This window comes from Ochotona curzoniae, unplaced genomic scaffold (assembly GCF_017591425.1).
Source record: "Ochotona curzoniae isolate NIBS_2020 unplaced genomic scaffold, NIBS_Ocur_1.0 contig_2692, whole genome shotgun sequence".
In the NCBI taxonomy this organism is placed as follows: domain Eukaryota; kingdom Metazoa; phylum Chordata; class Mammalia; order Lagomorpha; family Ochotonidae; genus Ochotona; species Ochotona curzoniae.
Genome location: NW_024465556.1, coordinates 8,967,790 through 8,993,612, shown reverse-complemented (window position 1 = coordinate 8,993,612; position 25,823 = coordinate 8,967,790). Strand labels below are relative to the sequence as shown.

General features: G+C 42.8%; 1 protein-coding gene and 1 non-coding gene across 4 annotated transcripts; both read right to left on the bottom strand.

Moving 5' to 3' along the window:
• Positions 1–288: 288 nt before the first annotated feature.
• Positions 289–15,766, bottom strand: CDK1 (cyclin dependent kinase 1). Of its 3 annotated transcripts, XM_040975815.1 has the most exons (9): positions 15,669–15,743; positions 13,859–13,915; positions 9,226–9,382; positions 7,633–7,756; positions 6,098–6,268; positions 4,282–4,445; positions 4,027–4,168; positions 2,154–2,158; positions 289–501 (listed from the first exon to the last, which is right to left on the bottom strand). In XM_040975815.1, the coding sequence occupies exons 2-9, from the start codon at positions 13,893–13,895 to the stop codon at positions 495–497; spliced, it is 807 nt and encodes a 268-aa protein (XP_040831749.1). In that variant the 5' UTR covers positions 13,896–13,915; positions 15,669–15,743; the 3' UTR covers positions 289–494. The 3 variants fall into 3 exon arrangements, with proteins under 3 accessions (XP_040831749.1, XP_040831747.1, XP_040831748.1); XM_040975813.1 differs by lacking the exon at positions 289–501 and having other exon boundaries at positions 645–2,158; positions 15,669–15,766; XM_040975814.1 differs by lacking the exon at positions 289–501 and having other exon boundaries at positions 645–2,158; positions 15,711–15,722.
• Positions 15,767–19,050: 3,284 nt separating this feature from the next.
• LOC121153524 lies at positions 19,051–19,214 on the bottom strand. The gene has a single exon (XR_005883409.1). It is a non-coding gene; the product is annotated as a U1 spliceosomal RNA (small nuclear RNA).
• Positions 19,215–25,823: the final 6,609 nt, after the last annotated feature.

The window sequence follows — 25,823 nt, the reverse complement described above, 5'->3', positions numbered from 1 at the left end:
AGCAGTCACAATCAAAACCAGTACCTGGCATCACTAGAATTAGCTTGGACAATATCTCAACCAACAGCTTTCCTGTGTGTGTGTGTGTGTGCATTCCCCAATTTTCAAATTCAGAATTGTTTTAATATAGTATGAGTTAGTTCCTAAGTATACCCAAGGCACAACAGATTTAACCAACTAGTAGCTTAGGAAAAAAAACTCTAAATTTTAGAATTCATCCAAAGCAGCATAGCTCAACTAAGCGAGACCAGGATCTGACTAGTACCTTTTCATCTGCTCACTAAAGTTGAAATAAACACTCCACAGAAAACCTCACAGATGTTCTAAGCAGAAACAAGCAGGTCACTCACTCCAGCAGTTGAGGTTAGTATGCAAACACTGATCTCATTTCCTTAATAGTTTTGACACATTAATTTTTGAAACAACCCAACTCCATGTGAAGCTGTCGCCTTTGACCTTGGCTATAAGGTCAACACATGGTCACTCGGGTTTCTCTAAACACTAAAACAAAAGCATCACGAACACCCAGAAAAATTAGTTTAAGAGGTAAGCTTATACTGATGTAAAAAATATTCACCAAATAAAACTTAATCATTCAAACATTCCAAATCAGCATACCATTAAAAAGTACATGAATTTCAAAGTCTTGCACCAAAATAACTTTAATTGCATTATTTCCTAACTACATAGGAAATGCTGAGTTTCTATCCCGCAATGGGATTGAGGTCCCAAGAAACTAAAGGGTTGTAATCTACCACTTGAAGGACAGTATCCATCTAGTTCAATGCCTCACTCTGAGGAAACACAAGCTATTGACATGCATTGCATTTTTCTTAAATCTTTTATACTACCTTTTATTCACCAAATCCCTACCATGAAATCTTAACCTTCTAAGATGTCCCCAAATAACTTCCATCCACTGAGTTACAGCAGATCATATTCACCAAAAGCCCTTGGTAAACAATACACTCCTTACCCTGCCAAAGGGGACCCCCACATGGCCTCTAAATGACAGAATTTCCAAGGTAACAGGGATTAGATAGGTTTTCTGACTACATATCCAATCACCAGGATTTAAAAACCTGTATTTAAAGTCACTTGCACAGGAATGACCATTCTAGCCATAGGTGAAAAAAAAAAAATTGAAACGGTCAGTCATACAGTAAATCCAAGCTACTATCAGATCCTTCTCACGATTATTCCAGGTAATTTAAATCAGGCTGTTTACAGAGTAAGAATCACAAACAGCAGCATTATCAATTAGACCATTTAATTACTAAACCTAGTGATTTCAGCCAAATACATGTTTCGTACATCAGAAACTTTGTTGAAGGCTGCTAATAAACACTGTCAAAATTTCGAAGTTAAGTCATGCTTGAAAGCCAAGATAAGCAACTCCTTCCAATGGTTATTACTTCTGACCAAGGCACAAAAATTCACTTTGACAGTAGCTTTCATAACACTCCTAAAAATAGGATAGCTCATAAATGTTCCAAACTGTTCTTCCGTGCTGTAGACAGCCCTTGTTGGCATACTCTAATGTGAGTTCCTGGAGACTCCTTGAAATCTAGCATCATGTCGCAATATACCGTTTAGTGTTCTCACCAATAAAAATACCAGCAGAAAAATATTTGCCTTCAGGCAGGCTATACGGGAAGTAACCGACACAAAGATTCAAAGCATATGTATGCTTCAGGAATTAATGAAATTTGAACTTAGCACACTTTCCCAAATTTTAATAGTTCTAACTACAGCAAACCTGCTCTAAGGATCGAAACGCTGCAAGCTTCCTCAAATTCTCCCCAATTCCTAAGAACATTGGATTTATAGCTTTATTATAGTAACAAATCGTTGTCACAGTGAGATCTACACACATTTACAGGTTTTATAAATTCATATAGAACAATATTTACATTTTTAAGTTACAGTTTTGAAATTAGAAGTAAAGAACAGCTTAAGTTTTACAACAAAGAAACATATATAAGACAAAAACAGAGTTAACAGTAAAAACACAACTATTCATTCTTGATAGAATATGTGGAAACTTGTCGTCGGGGAGCTAAATCTTCTTAATTTGATTTTCCACATCATGAAAATATGGATGATTTAGTGCCATTTTGCCAGAAATCCGTTTGGCAGGATCGTAGACTAACATTTTCTGGAGGAAAAAAAAAAAGAAAAAGACATTTCTTTACCATAAAGCATTAACTCTTCTAATGAGTACATGCTAAATGAATATTTCAACCAGTTTAATACTAAGCCAGTCATGTCTCATCTTTTCATGTTCCATTCACCTTGTAGCTCTAGAATAACTCATTGCTGAAATCATAAACATTGCCATAACTTTTTTTTTTTTTAATAATTTTCACAAGGCACAAGTATTCAAAAATAGCTTCAAGAGCAACACAAATTTAGGAAACACATCCAGCTAATTATATTTCCTTTGATAATTAAATGATCATCTGAGATATTTACAACATTTCTGAAATGGTGGCAATTAACTCCAGTGGTTTCTGATCTAGTTTTCTACAGAGAAAACCCATAGTATATTGTTCTATAAACATGGCTACAAATCAGTCATTACATAAACCACAAACAACCTGACATTAAATTTAATCAGAAAAGCTGAAGAAAAGTGAGGACTGATTTTAAATTTGATCTGAAAGAAATGAATCTTAAAGTGGAGTCAATAAGCAGACGACAGATACTGTCACCAACAAGTCATCATCGCCACAGTTAGGTAGCCAGGACTCTGTGAAGCTCTCGGAGCAGACCTACTTCCTCCAAGGAGGACACTGAGGCTCAAAGAAACGAATATCCCAAGTTCCCAAAGCCAAAGAACACTGAAGCCAGGTCTAGTTTATGATGTACGAAGACGGTTCTCAACTGGGAAGGCTTCGCTGCCGAGGGGACAACTGACAACATTCAGAGACAGATTTGGCTGTCCTAAAAGAGGAAGAGTGGATTATCTAGAGGGTAGAGGACGGCGATACTGCTAAACATGTATACAATACGGATGATTCTAGCAAAACTTTAGCGGGCCCAGGGGTCAATGTGACTAGACAGAGGAATAAAATATACAGTATTTGGGTTTTTGCTTCATTACAACTTAGAAATCACAGAAGTCAAAACAGCAGACTGGCCCAGAACTGCAGAAGACCCTTTAAGGGAAATCAACGATGCTGGCATCCTTGCACCAAGGGTCTTTGCAACTTGCCTGGAGGAAGCTGTTTTTTCGTTTTGTTTTGAATCCTAACAGGTTCTTTTAAAAATATTAACAGGTTCTACTTTGTTTCTTTGTCTTATTTGTAACTATTACTGACAACAGAAATTTAACACAGGAGGATAATTTTTAAGGAGTGCATCAATCCTAACCTTTATAATGGAGAAACTACATAAAAAGAGTTAATGCTGTAAACTACTTTAATAACTAAAAATAAGAAGCAGTAAGAGGCTGTACAACCCGGTGGCCTAGCAGCTAAAGTCCTCAGCTTGCATGCACCAGGATCATATACAGGCGCTAGTTCATGTCCCAGCCGCTTCCCATCCAGTTCTCTGCTTATGGCCTGGGAAAGCAGTCAAGGACGGAGCAAAGCCTTGGGACCCTGCACCCACATGGGAGACCTGGAAGAGGTTCTAGGCTCCTCGCTTTGGATCGGCGCAGCTCCCAGCTGTTGGGGCTGCTTGGGGAGTGAATTAACAGACCGAAGATGTTCCTTTCTGTATATCTGACTTTTAAATCAATCACTCAATCAATCAATCTTTAAAACAAAATGCAGCAATAAAATCCCTTGAAGGTAAATTAAAAAGGAGATTTAATAGTCAAAGTTGAGTTGCTTGCTTTTCCTTCAGTTATGCAACAGCAAAACAAACCCCAAAATTCTTTTCTCAAAACCACCAGAGTTTCCTGATGACTGAGACAGGACCAGTAACACAACAAAACTTTCCCCAGAGGAAGGCAAGGATTTAAGGAACACATTCCGAATCACCAGTAAGGGCCAAGGGAGTATAAGGGGTACTCCTTACTGAGAGCAAATCTAAGCCGTTTTCATCCAAATTCTTGACGTGGGATGCTAAGCTTCCTGGTTTCCACTTTGGAAATGTATTCTTGTAGTCCTGTAAAGATTCCACTTCCGGCCACACTTCATTATTGGGAGTGCCCAAAGCTCTAAAAGTCGGAGCAAAATAAAACATTAATTAAGGCATAAACAACACTTTCTACATACATATTGCCTTACTACTTCAAGCACAGCATGTTTGGGTCAGTATGTACATATATACCTGAAAATCCTGAAGAGTTGATCAATTTCTGAATCTCCATGGAAAAGTGGTTTCTTGGTTGCCAACTCTGCAAATATGGTGCCTATACTCCAAATGTCAACTGGAGTTGAATACCGAGCTGACCCCAACAGTACTTCTGGAGATCTATACCAGAGTGTTACTACCTATGAAGCAAATTTTTACACTGAATAAGCATGGTGCATAAAATTGCCCGTATTTAAACATTTGTACTGTATTAGGACGATTGTTCAGGAAGTTGTATGAATACAAGTGATAATACAAAGTTAATAAAACATTAAATTGAAGATACCATCACTTCAAACTTCCATATAGCAGCATAAAAACAAAAAGCATACTAAATCTTTTCTTAACATTAAGAGATCAAAACAGCCTTACCTTTTTAAAAGTAAAATGACAATGAAATGGGCTTACGGGTGATATCATACAAGGTGCTGGACTACTTACCGCCAGCATGCACTATGAACTAGCCAAAGAACAATTTACAGTAATCTAAAATTAAGCAACCAATTCAGTGCATGTAATTTATCCTAATGATCTAAAACAAAGCCTGTGAGGTCAGGTATGGGCGATGCAGTCCCAAGGCTGGCAGCCACGGGGGGCAGCTGGCAGCCCTTGGTTCGAGCACCCGCTACCCTGCACTTCCAATCCAGCTTCCTGTTCATGTGTCCGGAGGCAACAAGACTGCCAGAGCAGCTGGACTCCTACACCCACACTGAGCTCCTACTCCAGATTTCACCTGCTCTGGCCCTGAATACTGCACACATCTGAGTAGCAAACTGGCAGATGGAAGATCTTTCTAGTCACTCTTCGTTCCAAATAAACAAGCTGGTGAGATCAGTTGCATTTGTTTAAGTCGCATAGAATCATGGAAAGTAACAAGTCAAGATGTCTAACCAAATGAGCGCAGTTAAGTTCTGCTCTGGAGACAACCTTCCCCCCGGAGGACACCTAGTTCCAGAGCAAAGCATGTTCCCTTTCTCTCCACAACAGGAACTGAAATCCCAAGCCATCAAATGTAACAGGGACCAACCACTATCAAACGCACATTTTTTTTTAGTAGCTTGAAATAGTGCCTTCCTCCCCCAAAATGTAAAATCTGTTATCTGGCATACTAGATAGGGTCCAATTAGGTGACAGAAACCCCATGTTAATATTAAATGCGGCGTGGTGGCGCAAGTGGTTAAGGCCCTCGCCTTGCATGCCCGGGATCCCATATGGGCGCCGGTTCTAATCCTGGCAGCCCCGCTTCCCTTCCAGCTCCCTGCCTGTGGCCCGGGAAAGCAGTCGAGGATGGCCCAAAGCCTTGGGAACCTGCACCCGCATGGGAAACCCAGAAGAGGCTCCTGGCTTCGGATCAGCATAGCATTGGCCGTTGTGCTCACTTGGGGAGTGAATCATCGAACGGAAGATCTTCCTCTCTGTCTCTCCTCCTCTCTGTATATCCGCCTTTCCAATAAAAAAAAGTAATAATAAAAATAAATCTTTAAAATTAAAAAAAAAAAGTAAGTTTAACATGAAGAGTAAGACTGACGTGTAAGAAACTTCTGTGAAAGCTACAGGGTAGCAGAACTTGTTTCTCCCGCCATGCCTGTCTTGTATCCTCCACTGACTAATCTGAACACAGCAGCTGGCAGAGAAGACCATTCTACGGCTCCTGCTCCACTGTCACACAGCACACACCGCAATAACCAAGACACTGTTACAAAGTAGACGTTTTCATAGGTTTGTTTTTTTTTCATTTGACTTAAACACAACTACAAACATTCTAAGCAGCAAAACCCATTTTGCTACTTACCTCATGTGTATACACTCTAATAGGTATTCCAAAAGCCCTGGCAAGGCCAAAATCAGCCAGCTTAATAGTTCCCTTGTCATCAATCAACAGATTTTGAGGTTTTAAGTCTCTATGAAGAACTCTTCTAGAGTGACAAAACACAATCCCCTGTAGGATCTGGTACAAGTAACTCTGAAAACAGAAATCATGTTAGACAATTTAGATCATACAAGATTTTCTAAAACTAAGTTTTGCCAAAACAATAACGGTTACACAACATGAGTACTTAACAAGAGACATATGCAAAGATATTCCTTGCAGCTCTCATCCTATTTGTCCATCAACTTGGAAATGGTCTAAGCAATTATATCCAAAAGACTGGAAAAGATGCATTTTTATGTCAACCCTTTATAAAGTAGTAAAGTAGCATGCGTGTACAAGGATATCTCAAAAGTAAGAGAAAAAAATTAAATGAAAACTTAAAAGGTTAGGGGTGGATTTGAGGCTAAGCTGCTTAGGACACCCAACGTGGAATACCACTTTCAATTCCAGCTGCTTGGCTTCTGATCAGGTGCTCTGCCAGTGAGCCTGGCAAGCAGCACATGACGGCTCCAGGGCCTGAGACCTGCATGCAGTGAGCTCCAGGCTTCAGCCTCAGCCAGCCCACACTGTGCAGCCAACTGCGGGGGAGGAAAATCAGCAATGGCAGAACTTCCTCTGTCACTCTGCCCTTCAAACAAATAAACATTTTTTGGTACAAAAGATTATTCACTTTCCATAACAACTTCTTGTATTTATAAGATGCCATTCATCAAAGTACAAAATTATGAGTAAAACTCTCATCAGCTAACTCTAAGGAGTGGTTCAGTAGAGCTGGATATAATAAATGTCCACAATAAACTAGCTGAAATATTTCTGAAATACTGATCGAATCCCCCATCTTCACCCTACCCTTGGCTTTTGGTGCTTTGCCGTACACACATTTGACAAAGACCAGAAGTACCCTGTGCTTTTGATAGTCTGGGTACTACATGTCACCAAAAGGCCCATGTTTTAAGGTTTGGTTCATAAAACCTTGGATTAACAACATTAACAGCACAAAAACTTAATCTAATTATAGTCGCTGAAAATGGAGCACTTGGGAAAAGATGAGATTGTCAGTGCGAAACCTCCATGTTCAGATTGCAGGCCTGTGAGGCCCTGTGCCACCTGGAACTGCTAGCAAGAACATCATAAGCTCAACAGGAGTCCAGCTAAGGGCCCTCCCTCCAGAAGTGCCTTATCCTAGGCATGTTATCACCCAAAAGTTGACTAATACATTTAATTTCCAACAATATATACTTAGCAGTTTTATATTATCTTGGACACTGTTTAGTAGTAAGATGGCTGTTAATTTATTTAGTCTATATGGACAATTAGGGGAAGATAAATACTTTTTTCATTGTTCTACTTTCTGACACTTCCTCCAAGTAAATTCCCACAAAATTCACAGACTTGTAGAGTAGGCTCTTCACATTCACAGAGCATAAATATTAGAAGTCAGGTCAGACTCTTACCTTAACAAGTGAGGAATCCATAAACTGACCAGGAGGAATTGAGTCCAAGTATTTCTTAAGATCCATGGAAAGGAATTCAAAGATGAGATACAACCTGGAATCCTGCATGAGCACATCCTGGAGGCTGAGAAAGAAAATAACTGTATGAGCAAAAAAAGTCCAGCATGCATTTTTTTCACTTCACTCTTCCACAAAATAAAACTACTTCTGTAAGCCTCAGTGACTACCATAAAAAGTGAGGAAGAGACTGATGGCTTCCCTAATGGAGAAAAACTTAAACACAAACAGAGAATTTCAGGAAGAAATCCGAGGACAGCGACAGGCAGGGAACACTTCTGTTTAGGACACCTGCAATCCACATCAGAATTCCTGCTTTCAGTTTGTTCTGCCTGCTACTGAGCACTCTTTGGGAAGTAGTGGTGACAGCTCCAGGGCCTGGATGGAACACTCCCTGGGGAGTTAGTGGTGACAGCTCCAGGGACTGGACAGCCAGCCACCCACGTGGGAGACCTGGACTGAGTTCCTGATACGGGGGTTTTGACCCCTGCAGTCACTGCAGGTATTTGTGTGGAGCTCACCAACAGACACAATCATTTTCCACCTTTCAATGTTTTTTTTAAAGATTTTTATTTGAAAGGCAGAGTTATGTAGGGAGCGGAGAGGCCCAGAGAGACAGAAATCTCCCAACTGCTGGTTCACTACTCAGACTGGGTCAACTAGGAGAGCTGGGTTAACCAGAAAGTTCATCCAGGTCTCCCATGCTGGTGGTAGGGGACTGAGGACTTGAACCAGTGCCCACAAGGGATGCTGACATTGCAGGTGACAGCTGAAGCCACTACACCACAACACCAGCCACTCAAATAACCTTTGTCTTCCCACTGAAGAACACGAGAGTATAATCTCACCTAATTCCAGCCTCGCAAAATGCCAACTAGCCACTATCTTAGATTGTCCCTATAATATCCAATTGAAATACTTTAAAAAGTTATTTCTCATCTAATTAGGCTACCTGTCATAGGGCTCCCGTTAAGGCTTCTTTGGAGCCTAGAGCACCCAGGCTGGGAGAGTTAACAAAGCTTTATTTTCTATCATGGCTGCTTTACCTTGCTTTTCAGACCTTAGTACTAATTCACATCACCAGGCTACTACAATCACATTCCTTGCTTTGTTTTAAAGATTTTTAAAATTTATTTGTAAGGCCATGTTATAGAGGGAGAGACAGATCTTAGATCTACTACTGCTTCACTCCCCAGATGGCCCCAACAGCCAGTGCTGGGCCAGGCCAAAGCCAGGAACTTCATACAGGCCTCCCAAGTGGACGGCAAGGGCCAAAGCACTTGGGTCACCAATCCGCTGCTACGCATCAGCAGGACGCTGGATCGGAAGTGCAGCAGGAGCAGCCAGGACTCACACCAGCGCTCGTATGGCATGTCAGCATCGTCTAGCAGCCACTTCCACATATGCAGAGAATTCAATAAATCAATAGGTCTCCATCTTCTGTAGCAAGACTAGACCAGAAATTAAGCAATCAACACAAGGAAATTCACATTTGAAATTGTCTGCAGTAAAGGCTTAAATTCAGAAATACCATACCTGACTATATTTGGATGGCGAAGTTCTTTTAATAAAGAAATTTCCCGAATTGCAGTGCTAGGAACCCCTTCCTCTTCACTTTCTAGTCTGATTTTCTTCATAGCTACCACTTGACCTGTGGTTTTGTGTCTGCCCTTATAAACAACTCCATAGGTACCTGAAACAGACAAAGTGAATTTCTACCATTTGATACACCCCCAAACCTAACATCTTCAAATGATTACAACCCACAAGGTGTCATACAACAGAAATGATTGCTGTGGGCAGACGGAAAAATATCTATTATCCCTTCATCGCTCCCAAAAACAATCTGATAGCAACAACCTATCACGTATACAGTTAAGAAATAAAATTCATATAGTCCTAAGTTTCCCACACATTCAAACTACCATTTAATACTCCAGCACATTTAACACAAGCAGAGAACTTTCACAGATCTATCAAACATCACAACCAACATAAATGAGGTCCCAAACAGTGTAAAGATTTGGATTCAGAAATTCTTGACATTACCTTCATGCTTTTGAAGGTACTTTACAGATATATCACAAAAATAGTCACAAACTTCATCCAGAAAAGAATGGAAGTTTTAAACACTTTTGATTTGTATTTATATTTATGAGCGACAGGAAGCACAACTGGTAACAAGTAAATAAGCTCCAAATGATGCAATGATGTCAAGGGAAGAAACTAAGTTCAGAGTTGGATATAAGAGGCAAAAATAAAGGAGACTGACTAGTTAGCTAAAACAACTTTATATACATGCTACAAGTGCTTTTTAAACTGAGGTGTCAGTTTAAGGAGGTCTTAAAATCCTTAACTGCATAAGATTTTAATAGCTTTTACTTTGCATAATATCAATATAATTTAAAAAGGTCATTGGACTTCATCATTTCCCTAGGGAGGTGTATATTCTCCAGTTTTATCAGTTTTTCCAGAAGGTAGCAATAAAACCGGCTAAGAACCACTACAAATTACCAACTGCTTAGGTAAGACCATCAGGCAGTTTACACAGCTGCAAACTGATGTTACATAATTTATTCTAAAAATTTTAAAAGAAAATTCTGCCTAATAGTTTATCTTCCTAAATACCACTGACACTAAAGACAGAAGATAAAATTCAGGCATCAGTGTGATAGCTCAACTGGCTGATTTTCCACCTACAAGCATTATCCCAGATGGGCACCCTGACTCATGTCCTGTTGTTCCATTTCCATCCAACTCTTTGCTGTGGTCTGGGAAAACAGAGAAGGACGGCCCAAAGTCTTGGAACCCTGCACCTGCATGGGAGAGCTGGAAGAAGCTCCTGGATCCTGGTTTCGGATCAGCTCAGCTCTAGCCATTGTGGCCATTTGGGGAGTGAATTAATAAATGGGAGATCTCTCTGTAAATCTGTCTTTCCAATAAAAATAAATAAATGGTTTTTTTTAAAAAAAAAACTGGATAAAATCCATTCCAGGCCATTTATGACTGAATTTTGGGTTGTACCTTGGAATGAGAAAAGTTATTTCCATTATTAACCACATTTGCCCCTCAGTCATCCTACAGGTAAGGAGCTTGCTGTGCGATTCACCTTTTAGAGTAGATGTATCACACTTCCAGTGAACACTAAAGGTATGCAAGCCAGAGGCACGCTCAGCTGGCATGTCACCCTGGGAAGATCAACATTTGCATAATATAATCAAACAGCTCGTGCTAATTTCAGAATAATGTTCCTCCAATATTCTTCCCTTTCCCTTATGTATACAATCTCTTTTGGTCCTAATCCACACAATTTAGTCAGGATCAGCCAGGGGCCAACGCTCCACGTGTACTAAACTGTATTCCGGAGATTCAGTGCCCCATATCCGTGCGTTATCTATCAATGATCGCTCCTTCTGATGTAATGAAATAAGAGTTAAAGCAAAGTATACTATTGGCTTGTCATCAAAGAGGATTTAAAAAACTTACAATATATGCTCTAAAATGAAGTTTCCATTCTATATATAGAAAACTTTCCAAATAATTGACTTGCCATGAACAATTCTACCACCACAGATACAGCTACTGTCCCTTACCCAAAAACCTTTTTCTCAAGACCAGGAATCCAAAGACTGGCATGACAAAATGAAAGTCACTTCACAATGCATGAAACGAAAAGAGCATGAATGTATTTAGGAAGCAAATTTCACCCTTAAAACACCAAGGTCAGGGCCCGGTAGCGTGGCCTAGCGGCTAAAGTCCTCGCCTTGAATGCCCCGGGATCCCATATGGGCGCCGGTTCTAATCCCAGCAGCCCCACTTGCCACCCAGCTCCCTGCTTGTGGCCCAGCAAAGCAGTTGAGGACGGCCCAAAGCTTTGGGACCGTGCACTCCTGTGGGATACCCAGAAGAAGTTCCTGGATCCTGGCTTCAGAATGGCACAGCATCGTCCATCCGTTGCGCTCACTTGGGGAGTGAATCGTCAGACGGAAGATCTTCCTCTCTATCTCTCCTCCTCTCTGAATATTTGACTTTAAAATAAATCTTAAAAAACAAAAAGCCACCAAGGTCAGGAGGGAGAAAAAGCAAGAATGTTCAAAATGTATTAAATGCCAAATGAGACTCACAAACTTGGGTGGAGTTTTGTAACTGCATTTAAAATAATTTATTTACTTTTATTGCAAAGTCAGATTTAAAGAGAGAAGGAGGAAGAGAGAAAGATTTTGGATCCACTGGTTCACTCCCCAAGTGGTCATAATAGCCAGAGCTGAGTCGATCTGGAGCCAGGAGCCAGGAGCTTCCTCAGGATCTCTCATGTGGGCGCAGGGGCCCACGGCTTTGGGCTGTCCTCTACTGCTTTCCCAGACCACAAGCAGGGAGCTGGAAGGGAAGTGGAGCAGCCAGGACACAAACCAGTGCCCATATGGAGTCCCAGTGCATGTAAGGTGAGAACTTCAGCCAATAGGTTACTGCACCGGGCACATAAATGCATTTTGCACAACGTATTTGAAGTGGATCAAAAAGAAAATCGGCAGCTAACAAGACAGTGTGACAAAACACTAACATCCCGATAAAGGTATTACAGGTTCATTGGAGAAGTCTTTCGCCTTATCCACAGTTTTAGAAAGCTAACATAGCACAGGGGGTTAAGCTCCTCCTGGAGACACTGGTCATCTCACATGGGCGCTGGCTGGAGTTTCTGGCTGTTCCACTTGCCACTGGCTTCTTGCTAATGCACCTGGGAAAGCACCAGATTGCCAAGTGCCTGGGCCCCTGCACCAATGTGGGAAATTTGGACAGAAGTAAACCAGCAGACAGAATGATCTCTTTCCTCCTCCCTCTTTCTAACTCTTGCTTTCAAGTAAACAAATCATAAAAAAAAAATGTTTAAAATAAAAGTTGAGGTGGTGGGAAACACTCAGCTTTGACCAGGCACCTCGTAGAACTAAAGTAAAATTCCACACAGACAGTGTCATATTGGCCTCAAGCTATTTCCATGAAATTTTCAAAAACAATGTCCAGTATGTAATCCGCAACAGCTGGGCGCTGGAGTAGCCGAACTATACCAACCATGAAAGAGGGAAACAGAGTTTAAGCACAGACACAAAGAGAAACAGCTAACAGGGTTATCAAGTATTCCAATGTCTTCTGTGGACTGAACACTACTGCCAAGTTGTGGGCAAACAATTATGAACAAGACAAAAATCCCAGCTCTTATGGAGCTAAAATTTGGCATAAAAAAAAAAAAAACCCACAGAATACTTTTGGACTAGACAAAAAATTAACACAATGGAATGTTGTTGTTCCAGGGAGAAAGAACAGCCACTGCCAAAGGTTCACAGGCCAAGCAGCAGGGCCCACTGAGGGAACAGCCAGCCTTGTGGGTTTAACAGGATTAAGGTGCTGCCTGCGATGCTGGTTCAAGTCCCAGCTGCTCCATTTCTAATCCAGCTCCCTGCTACTGCACCTGGGAAGGCAGCAGCAGACAGCCTGCCTTTGCCTGGCCCAGTCCTAGCTGCTGCCACCATCTGAAAGTGAACCAGCAGAGATCTTTCTATCTCTGCCTTTCAAATAAATAAATCTTTTGAGCGGCATCAGATGAGGCTGCCAGTGGACTACCCTAACAAAAAGACAGGTACAGAGACGGTGATCCCAAGGGCAAATGGTTACAGTCTGACAGTTTTTCGAGATTGAAGCAGATGCTATCCACAGCTCACGTCACAGTACAGCCCATACATTATGTCACATTTTGTGGTGAGAACAGTTACCCTGTTTACGGGGGCAGAGAGCTGTGATGCATCACTACGCCACGCTGTTAGGACCACGAGAGGGGGCTCTGTGACTCCACTGAGTGTGTTCAACACTCCAAACTTAAAGGTACATTCTTAACTGCTGTTTCAGTAACAGAAATATGTTAGAATTATGGGAGGAAGGGAAAGGAAATCCATCCTAGAGTCAGAAGAATTTCAATTCTCTTGGTAATAGCTTTGTGTCGAAAAGTTATTTTATAAAGAACATATAGTACTGCACATCAGTATTAAACCATAACTTAATGGTCAATTTCAAAATGTATATTTGTTCACGTCATAGACTTAGCGGCATTTTTCTATAATTTTAAAAGAACTTGTATTATTAAAAACAAACAAAAAATCGTATTTTTAAGGTTACTCACCCTCTCCAATTTTCTCAATTTTGGTGTAGTCCTCCATTCTTGAAGGTACGGTAGATCCTAAAATGAGAGGAAAATATGACCTGATGACATGCCAATAACTCAAAGGTATATAAGCATTGATCAGATACTGTATGTTAAACATTGTCAACAGTGCTTCCTGCAGTGCACAGTTAAGTACCACAAATATTCTCACGTTACAATATTTACAAAGACAAGACTCTAAGACTTTCCCACCCTCTTAACATCTAAAACACTGGCAACGCCTCATTACGATATAGCATTAACTCCTTCCATTCCAATTAATCCTCAAATCATGTATCTATTGTTCTCGGACAAAATCAGGACTGTTTTTGCAGAACCAGAGTGTATTTCAAGGAATGCTAATTTACGATATTTCTACAAAGATCCTGCAAAACAAACTACTTCTAGTTATATGGAGAAAGCAAAACTGTATGAAGCTATTCACACTTGAAAATGAGTTTCAGCTTGTGTTTTTAGCAGTCAACCATGTAAGCTGGTTGTGTGTGTGTGTATTATTTTTGCAGGAATATTAACACTAAGGATGCTACAAGAGAATGAAAAATGGACTTCCGGAAAGTCTAAATTGCACCCTACATGGTGTCAAGTATCATCAAGAATGGCTTAAAAATAATCCAGGTAGCTCCACCTTCCAACTTTGCCAAACTTGAGCCCTCATCATTAACTCCTATGATTCTCTAACACCTTTTCGCTGAGGACAAAAAACATTTTAAAGCTGACCCTGCTTAACAGGTCCCTGAAGATTTCCATTTCTCAAACTCCCTGGCAAAAAAATCTATCTAAGTAGTGGCAATGAAAAATAATGTTGAACTACTGTTGTTCGGGGCTTATCAGCGCCCATCTTACTTAGGACATCCCTAAAGCAGAAAACTCAACTCACTTCAACCAATAGCAAAGGAATTAACCCAGATTTCAGAGCTTAGCTCAGTGGTCCTCCCATCACTCCCCAGCTCAATGATCCTCAGCAAAAACGGCTTTGCATGCCTTTCGCTATTTCTCCCAACAGCTGCAGGACGTAAAACACCAACTGGGTTAGTCACCCTCCTCCCCACCAAGCCCTCCAGGTCACGCAGTGCAAGCCAGCATGAGACTTTTTAAAAACGACCAAAGCTTACTAGAACACAAACGTCCTTTTTTTTTTCCATCCCCTGTCACTCTCGGCACCTTTTAGCTTTCTATAAACCCACCGGCTGGAAAACCTCAGCGACCTCAAATTCGTGTCCCAGGGTTCCCAAGTTCACGGGTCGCCTTCCCCATGCAAGTCTGGGTTTCGGGATTCCTGCAGGGCCCCTCACCCCTCAGCAGGTGCGGCCGGGCCTCCCACCCTCCAGGCCGGAAGGGTCTGCGCCGCCGTCCGGCCGGCGCTCGGAGTGCTCAGCGTGCATTTCTGCTTCAGCCCCAGCCCGGAGCCGCCTGCACCGGCTGGGGGGACCTCGGGCTGACCGCGGCGGCCACCACGGCGGCCTCACTCCGAGGCCACTGGCATCTCCGGCCCGCCCCAGGTAACGCCGCCAGCGGGACCCCCTCCTCGCCCACTGCGCCCACGTGCGCCCCTCTCCAGCCAGGCCCCGCCGAGGCTCACAGACCCGAGGCCCGGCCAGGCTGAACGTCCCTCCTGGCCCCACCGCCGCCCCTGCTCCGCAGCCCGGACCCGAGGACCACCCCCATCCTTCGGGACCGTCCTCCCGGCTCCCGAGGGACTCCAGGCCGGCCCGCGGTGCGCGGACCCCGGCCCCGACCCCGGCCCCTCCAGGGACTCTGCCCGGCTTACTCTCTCCGCCGTGGCCGCGACCCCAGGTAACAAGTTCCTAACCTCCCAGAGCCAGCCTTGAAACTTCAGTGCCAGCAGTTTCAAACTCACCGCGCTATAGGAACTCAGATCCACCAATCAGACAGCTCGTAGACTTTCAAAGAAGCCAATCAGGGGGCCAGCTGGGCTTGGGCGGGGCTTCCCGGCCAGGCAGAGCGCGAAAGCGGGAGGAAACGGCGGCTGGGGAAAAAGCAGGAGGGCGGGCGCCAACTGAATCGGAACGCACGCGCCGTCTTTCTTTCCTGGAGCGCGTCGTCCTCCTGTTTCTAGTCACTGGGAATCTCGTGTTCGTAAGCTTTTGATTCTCTCCCAGTCTTGGTTTCGGGTTCGTGGACACTGAGGCTTCTCTGAGCGAGTAAAGTACTGGCTAGGGTAAAGGAGTATCTTTTGGTAACCTTAACAAAGTAATGTGAAAATTCAGCTGTGCACCAAGATGTCAACAACAAATTCCGCTTTTTCATTCATATATGCATACATATGTAGCTGTGGTTTGTTTTGGACCCATTTTTAAACTTTGTGAACTTAACATTTTTAGTTCAATGTTTACTTATTGAAACAAGTTAATTTGGCTTTATTTGAGATGGAGAGGGAGAGAGATCCTCCATCTGCAAGCCGGGAAATCGATCCCACCTGGGTGGCAAGGGCCCCAGGACTTGAAACCTGCAGAATGCGCATTAGCCAGAAGGTCAACAGGGTGGGACCGAAACCTAGGCACGCCTGCACGGCATGCAGGCATTCTAACCTCTGGGTCAAATACTGCCCTATTTGTTGAAATTCTCACAAGAGTTTAGGTGCTTTAAGTTTTCAAGTACTTTCACATCAGAATTTTAAACATTCTTATTATTATTGCAAAGTCAGATCTATACAGAGAGGAGGAGAGACAGAGAGAAATATCTTCTGTCCAATGATTCACTTCCCAAGTGACCGTAACGGCCCGGTGCTGTGCCGATCTGAAGCCAGGAACCCAGATCCTCTTCTGGGTCTCCCACATGGTGCAGGGTCCCAAGGCTTTGGGCTGTCCTCAACTGCTTTCCCAGGCCACAAGTAGGGAGCTGGATAGGAAGCGGGGCTGCCGGGATTAGAACTGGCGCCCATATGGGATCTCGGCACATTCAAGGCGAGAACTTTGGCTGTTAGGCTACTGCGCTGGGATCCCAGTTTTGTTTTTTGTGCTCACCTGCAGGGACTGCATCCTGACAGACGAGTTCTATCACATCACCTCCCAGTCACAAATCTCACGCATGCCAATGGATCTTTAGCCCAGACTAAGTTGGCCCACCTCCTGTCCTGGCAGAAACAGTGACCTTGCCCAACTGGCCCATACCCATTCTGGTTGTTACTGTTGATTGCTACAGCCCAGGTACACCTGGCTCACTCTCAGACAGCTCTCACAAGGTTCAGCGGGTGCAGAGACCTAGCCCAGCCTGTCCTACACCCACCCTGGCTATTGTGAGCACCAGTGGATGCTGACGCCTAGCACAGTCTGGGACATCCCAGACCTAGTCCACACCCATCCAATGGACACTACACTCATGTCCAGCTCATTGCCCACATTCCAGCTCTCACCTTCATGGTAGGAACTGCAGCCCAACAGGGGCATTCCCTTAGCTCCCAGCCCAAGCTTGCCACCAGCTGTAGATCTTGTGCATACCAGTGGTTGCACCACACTACATCCCAACTCTCACTGGTGGGTGCTGCAGCCTAGCTCTGCCCAACCTGCCCCCATCCCCAGCTTTCATGCAAACTGGTAGCCTAGCTCAATATGGCCTGTACCCCATGCTGGCTCTCACACATGCCAGCGAGCTATGGTTGGCCTGGCCTTGCCTAGACCTATTTCCTGCCAGTGCTCCCTCCTCTCTCCTAACCCGTAAAGAGCCACCCCACACACCTGTCAGCAAGTGAAACAGCCCTGCCCAGCCTGACTGACACTTAGCCCTGACTTACGTGCTGGCCAGCAGGAGTGACAACCCACCAGGAAAGTTCCCCAAGTTCCCCCACCAGGCCAACTCCCAGACCTAGATCTCATGCTTGCCAACGGATACTAAGCCCTTACCCAGAAGTAAATTTTCCTCGTTGGGTGGTGGATAATATAGAGAGAGTATATAGAGCAGTAATTAATATATTAATTCCTGCCAGGACAATTGTAAAGTTGGATCAAGAGAATGATGATACAATCATGAGTAGTTCCTCAATCAAGTTAATTGAGGGTGGTAGAGCCAAGTTAGCTAGATTTGCTAATAGCCATCACGCAGCCACGAGGGAAAGAAGTTTGTAAGCCAGTGTTGGCCTTTGTGTGTGCTGTTGGAGGTTGTGGCTTAGCCTGCCCCATACCTATCAATGGTACAGCTTAGACCAGTCTGGCCTGTTCCCAACTCCAGTATCCATAAGTGATGTTAAGACCCATGGTCATGCCTAGTTCAGCCTGTCACCACCCCAGACCTCAAGGAGACCAGCTGGTGTGGCAGCCCCACAGGGGTAAGCCCATGATCCCCCACAGAATCTGCTCCCAGACCCAGACCCAACCTAACATGGTCCCCAACACTCTGGATCTTTGCCCCAACACTCACTGGCGGGTACTTTGGTCAAGCCCTGCCAGGCAGGCCCCCAGCCATGGCTTTTGTGTGCACTAGTAGATGGTGGCTGATACCAAGAGCCCAGGTCAGATCTCTCATATGGGTGGGCTTATTGGTTTGACCCCAAAAGATCCTCTGGTTTCCCTCCTCTAAACCATCCCATCTCAGCCCCTTCGTTTACCTGCAAGTGCAGTAACCAGGTTGTTGGAAGTCCCCAGAAGTCACTTCTCACCTGTCACGTTCTCCCTCAGAGTCTTCCCTCCCACACATCCCCACACCTGCTTCCCCCAGCAATCTACAGCCCTCCATGCCTGTAAGTACGCAGATGCTCCAAGCCCAGTGCTCTGGCAATGTGTCTTCCCAGCCTGGGGCCTTGCCACATTTGTTCATGGGTCCCCAGACCCTGTCTGCTGGCCTACTGGTAACTCCTGACACATTGGTATATAGTTAATATAAATTTGGCATTAACCAGGCCCAGGATGCCTGCCAGGTATTAGCTGTTTTCTCCCAGCAGTGTAACACCTGCTTAGGTACAATGCAGCCTCACTAGGTGCCTTCAGCTGGGAGAGTGATACCATTGTAAGAGCCTTCAGGGGAGGTTTAAATGTTAGAAGTTGTATCAAAATCCTAACAAGGTTTCTTTTTCAAATCCATGGAAAGAAACTCTGGAAAAACAGGGCCCTAATACATAATTTTCATTAGATTCTTGCTGCATCTAGTTCTAGCTCTCCACCTGCACTCCCCACACCACCCACCTCCCACAGCTGCCCCAGGGAAGCGTGCAATTACAGTCCCACACTACCACAAATTATGCAATAAAACTTTCCACATTTCAGGAAATCTCAGGGGTCAGCACATCCGGAGTGCAACAGATACACCTTGACCTTGGAAAACCACCTTCGTGACAACAGTGTCTCTCCTGCCAGGTAAGTGTGGTGCATCCAACTCTAACACTAGTGGACAATTTTATATGTATTTGGAGCTTGGATAAAAATAATGAGGACCAGTAATGCTATAAGGACTGTTAATGTCATTGAATTGTTGAGATTTCTTTATATATATGTATTTTTTAAATATGTTTGTGATAATGTTTAAATTTGACCATAATAGTGCTATGCCTGAGACAAGCCCCCAAGGCAGAACTAAGAAAATTAAATGCGGAGTAATTCTCAGAGTCTTATCTTTGTAAAGTGAGCTCAGCGAACAAAAGCAATGAATTATAATTAGATCTCTAACCATCAAGTTAAGGAATTAAGGAAAAAACTCATTTTCTAGTGGTGCTAACCCAATGAAGTTATAGTTTCATTCAATAAATTGTCATGGGGGATGATGCAGGCCTAGGATTTCACATTATGTAATACAGTGGCTCATTAGATGTGTTCATTATCATTTTCACGTTTTAAAGGATGAAGCTACAATCACATCCTCTTACTACTAAAATGAACTGGAACATAATTTACTCTTGCCTCAACTATGAGCCAGGCCCTTCCGGGTCCTGTAGAGCCGGAGGGTCTGTTCATGAACAAGTGTTGTCAGCTTCTGCAGCGTGCGCCCCTTATACCACAGGCTTGCTGCTGGACAAGTGCGTGCAACACCGCAGGGGATCCCAAAAAGATATGAAATTCAGCTGTGTTTGTCCCACTCCTCACATATTAGGGGTCCTGTGTTTCCTAGGCTTGATTTGAGAACCAGTGAAAATACAAAACTGAATAGCCATCTATCCTCACTGAACTTGAAACAGGGTTCTGGCACACACAAAATACCAGCAAGTGATTATACTTTTTTTAATGCTAAGTATCTTCCATTACCTGGTTTATTTCAACTCAATGCCATGGAGAAACAAAGGAAAGAAATGTCACATCCAGGTAGGACACAAAATACCTGCTATTTCAATGTTTGATAACATGGCTGAGTCATTCATGTGTCTGAGTCCCAGTTGGGACATGGGATACAAACAAGGATAAGATACAAGGATGTTTTCCAAATCTCACAGCCTAGATGGGCAGATATAGTAAAATAATAATAAGAAGAAGAAGAAGAAAGCTTTTTGTTATACCAGAGAAAACAAAAACAAAACCTTCTTCTTCCCCCCAGGCACAAACCACAGTCCCTAAAAGCGTTGGCTATGCAGTACCAAGAGCTCTTGCAGAGGGCTCTTGTAATAAAATGTTTGGGTCTAAGCTCTCTCTCTAACTATTCCTTTCAAGTAAATCCATAGATTTTTAGAAGCCTGTGTCTAGACACTGCATAAGCTCCATTCCCCTTGAATCCTGGCTTCTGGCCCTTCCTCTTTACTTATCCCTCACCGATTATTTCTCTTTGCCTCTCGTGCTCAAAGGATGGTAGTAGTACGAAGCTGTGTGCCTTTGATCTTAAAAAATGAGGTAATCCCTGTAACATCTAATTAGATTGGTGCCTACCCCAAAGTAAACAGCTCAGATTTCTGTTTCCTTTAGCACAGTAATAATTATCTGTCTCATGAAATCGTTCTAGTGGGGTGGGGTGGGGCGGGGACTTGCATAAGTAGCTATGGAGAGGAAGAATTCTAGGGGATGAAGTTAAGATTGTATTAACGATGTGATCCTGGTGGCAGGCTTGAGAGACCATGTGATCAGTTCAGAAGGGAACTAAAGAGGAGGAGTCCTGGGCTGAACATCCAGGTAAAGAGAACAGCATATACTAGGGCACCTGGTTTGCCTGGAATGAAGGGAAAGAGCTGATTAGAGCATAACAAACGATGCGCTTGAAATAGGAGCATACTTCTGGCAAGCAAAGTGGAAGAAAGCATTTAGTGGGATGGAGATGACCAGGTGGGTGACATCGACAGACACAGAAAAAGACAAAGTGAATTTCAGGGGACATTTCTGCTGTGGGCTCTGGCTCCATGGAGGGTGGGGCAGGGGGGCAAAAGACTAGAAGAGGGGGCAGGAGAGCTGCGTGCATCCTGTGAGGGGTGCTGGAAGTCACCACAGATGCCAGCTGCACCGTGGACAGCAGTCCATAGCACACAGCAGGTGCATCTTTGACATTTCGCCTTCATGCAGATTAATCTCACAGTACCCTCCGAGAAAAAAATAATTAGCACGGGGAGAAAGAAGGGCAAGAATTCCAGTGAAAAGGCAGTTCTTTCCAGGAATTTGTACTATATAAAGCTGGGACCACCTTGGTAAAAGTGAAATACACAAATCCGTGTGTGCGCGCGCGCGCGTGTGTGTGTGTGTGTGTGTGTGCGCACGTACACGCGCGCCTGTGGCATGCAGAGTTGTAAGGACATAGAACTATGATTCCACTAGGGGGCGGTAGAGACAAATTGGTAGCAGAAATGAAGCAGCTCATTTTCCCTACCTGCAAGTAACGGAGTGTTTTTCTTTTTATCTATATATTGTAATTACTGCAATTTTAATGTAGTTTTTTTCTGAGACTAGGGAAAATGTGGCAGTTCATCACATTTGAAGTATCCATTTTTAGATGACAATAAAACGGAAGCACTAGACGTTATTTAGCCTTTGTACAATAACCAGTATCTCATTATGACCTGGAATTAACTACTTTAAAAAAGAATGAACGCTAAATATGACATCTAAATATCTTGTAGAGTATGGGGAAAGAAGGGTGTGAGAAAAATTCCTAGCAGTTCTGGTGTAAACAATTGGTTACATAACTTAAATTGAAAAATATTCCTTGGTGTGCTCAGACATATATCTTAAATGTATCTTAAAATATATATTGATATATTTTAGTGCACACACATATTCACCCTTGTAGAAAACAATATAGTAACAGCAAACTATTACGCCCATTCTGTCTTGTAACTTAATATTTCTTCTATTATCAAAAAGAAATAATTACATGAATAATAGGTACATACTTCATAAAGTTTACTGCACTTTTTTTTTTTTGCTAAAGATTTATTTTGTGATTATTGGAAAGTCAGATATACAGAGAGGACAAGAGACAGAGAGGAAGATGTTCCATCCTCTGGTTCACTCCCCAAGCGGCCACAATGAGCAGAGCTGAACTGATCCAAAGTCAGGAGCCCAGAGCTTCCTCTGGGTCTCCCATGTGGGTGCAGGGTCCCAAGGCATTGGGCTGTCCCTGACTGCTTTCCCAGGCCACAAGCTGGGAGCTAGATGGGAAACGGGGCCACTCGGATTAGAACCGGCACCCATATGTGATCTTGGCGCATATAAGGTTAGGACCCTAGCTGCTAGGCTACCGCACCGGGCCCAAAAATGACTAAATAGTTACACCTCCTATCACAATTAAAGAGCAATTCTGGGGAGCAGTCCTTTGGGTGAGGGACTGCAACACAGCTGGGACCCTCATGCAGCATATTGGGGTTCTGTCTTGAGTTCTGTCTCTACTTTGGATTCCAGCTTCCTACTCATGTGTGCCCTGGGAGGTAGCAGATGATGGCACAATTTCTTGGGTCTCTGCCACCCCCTTGGGAGACTCAGATTGAATTCTATGCTTCTGGCTTCAGCTTGGCCCAGCCTGTCTCTCCTCCTCTCTGTATGTCTGATTTTCCAACAAAAATAAATAAATCTTTTAAAAAACATTTTTCAATGAGTTTTGTTATTTCACAATGTCCATGCACAAAAGGGAAATCTATGTGCATTATCAGTAATATTTATAATGTCAAGGTCTCATCGTTTAACACTTGTAAAGCCTTCACTGTATAAAGATGACTATGTTAAACTTTTAATCAGGTTAACACTTTTCAGTTACTTTGAAATGAAGGAAGGAAGGAAGGAAGGAAGGAGGATTAAATTAGTGTCTGAGAATTCATGTGCTATCATGTTGACAACTAAAATATTTCTGGAACAAGCTGTGGTATTTTAAAAGATTTATAAATGCCTTCCTCAATAGCTTAGAAAAAAAAGTGCAAAGAGCCAGCAGTACAAACAGAAATCTAAAATAGAATTTGTCCATATTCCAGCAGCACTGTGCCTTACAAATATCAAACAGCCATGGTATTGAGTAGGAAGTACAAGATTTGTAGAATCATTCATGAAAAACATCTAAGTCAAGTATTCTACCTCTAAAAAAAAATACCAAAGCCCCAAATTCAAAATAAATGCATCTCAAATGATTCCTGGGCGTTTGCAAAGTCAATTATCATAGAATAATATAATAACATATTAGAGCCAGTGCAGGTTCAGAGATTATCTGTTATGAAAAGTGAAGTGTTAAGATTATGTGCTTGCAACTCCCTAATTTTCAGAGCTGTGTGCATTTATTTTGTTTTGCTATTTAAGTGCCTGATAATAAATAGTGTAGTTGTGCTACAAAAGAAGTGTGTGTGTGTGTGTGTGTGTGTGTGTGTAAAGGCATTTTCAATGCTCCAAAATGGTAATAATCACTACTTTTAGGCCAACCAGAATTGTGCCATATTCTATACTAAATACTTTAAAGTAGACTCTTTAAGAAAGCGATAATCCTGCTGATGCAGAGGCAGCTTCAGGTGAGGGGAGTAATAACGTAGAGGCTCAGTTCTTTCCCCATGTTTGACATACAGTGAGAAGCTGAATGCACTCTTCTTTTCTAAAAAAAAATATTTTTATTGCAAAGTCAGCTATACAAAGAGGAGGAGAGACAGAGATAAAAATCTTCCATCCTCTGGTTCACTCCCCAAGTGGCCCCAGAGGCTGGAACTGAGCTGACCCAAAGCCAGGAGCCAGGAGCTTCTTTTGGTCTCCCACATGGGTGCAGGGTCCCAAGGCTTTGGGCCATCCTCCACTGCTTTCCCAGGATACAAGCAGGGGGCTGGATAGGAAGTGAAGCATCCAATACAGAAACCAGCATCCATATGGGATCCTGGCACACACAAGGTGAGGACTTTGGCCACTAAGCTACCTCACGGGGCCGTGAATGCACTAAAGATTTTTCTGTCTTCCCTGGTCAGCTTCTCTACCTTCATAGAATGCCCCATTTATAGCAGCAGGGGTGTCTGGCACAATGGCTCAGATGGCTGATTTTCTACTTGCAAGCACCAGCATCCCATATGGGTGCTGGTTCATGTCCTAGTTGCTCCACTTCCCATCCAGCTCCGTTTATGAACCGGGGAAAGCAAAGTGTATGGCCCAAAGCCTTGGGAACCTGCAACCACTTGGGAGACCCAGAAGAAGCTCCTGACTGCCTGACTGCTGGCTTCGGCATAGCTTAGATCGTCTTAACTCCAGCTGTCTTGACCATGTGAGTTGTGAATCAGCAGACAGAAGATCTTTCTCTGTCTCTCCTCCTCTCTGTACAACTGCCTTTCCAATAAAAATAAATAAATCTTTAAAAAAAAGAATACCCCACTTATGACCAATAAAATAATTACACCCTATTAATAAGATAAACTATTTTAAGTCTGATGAATACTAGTTTTGATAATAGGTATTATGTATTTAACTTTCTTCTATGCGCTGTAGTGATAATTCATTTTCACTAGCATCTCCCTAAGGAACAGTAGAATTCTATCATTTTTTTAAAAAAATAAGAATGTAATTAAAGAAGGTTGAATCATTGGTTAATAATAGAGTATTTAAAGTAGCTGTTCATTATTCTTGAAACACCATAATTATTAGCTTCAGACAGAATGGATTCAAAATTCAGAGTTTATTCTTAAATAGCTATAGATCTAGCTGTCTTCCATTTTTGGAATTTCCCACTTGATACATGGTTGCTTATTTTCAATGTTTCTGTGGGACTTGGGAATTGGTGTTCAAGAACACGAAAGTGGATTAATATAATCTTGATTCATGGCCTTATCATGGATGCATTAACGGGCACCTTTTAAATATAATTAATAGTTTATGATAAGAACATAATAAACACCCATGAAATTGTAACCTTAGACCACTGCCACCTACCTGAACCATCACTCCTGAGCTTACGGTTTTTAATTTACTTTTGTCTCATCTGTATAGTTTTTAAAAATGTAAAGTCTTTAACTTCTGGAACTTTGCTTAAAAATTTGAAACTTACCAAAAAAACCAGAACAATAGTAACACTAAAATCCACATACCTGTCACCTTGATTCACCTGTTATTTTACCAGGCTTGACTTTCCCCCTTCTCTTTCTTGGTCATCCTTCTCATTCTCATTGTGCATCTCCCTTCTGTCTCTTTTCATTGTGCTGCCTTCCCTTCTGTACCATTTCATGGCAAGTTACAGACATCCTTGGCAAGGCCTGTGTCCTTGGGTGTGCTTGTGTGGTGGGTGCTGGGTCCATGAGCCCCGAGGGTGGGTGGTCCAGCAGGGCCTGGGTTGCTTTACCACAACACAGGTACCCTCCTTTTTAAAAATTACTCTTATTAAAAGCTGTTAAACTTCATTTTTGATTTGATATTTTACATATCCCCTCAGAATTGCTCATGAAAGGATTTTTCCCTAACATCTTATTTTAGGAACTTTCATATCTTTTTTTTTTAAGGTGTTTCATCTTCTTTAATTCAAGGATGTCATCTTTATTGTTTCTTTAAATATGTACTCCATATTTCTATTTTTCTTTATTTTGAAGACCTTTTAAAATTATACAAGTTGCAGAGAGAGAGAG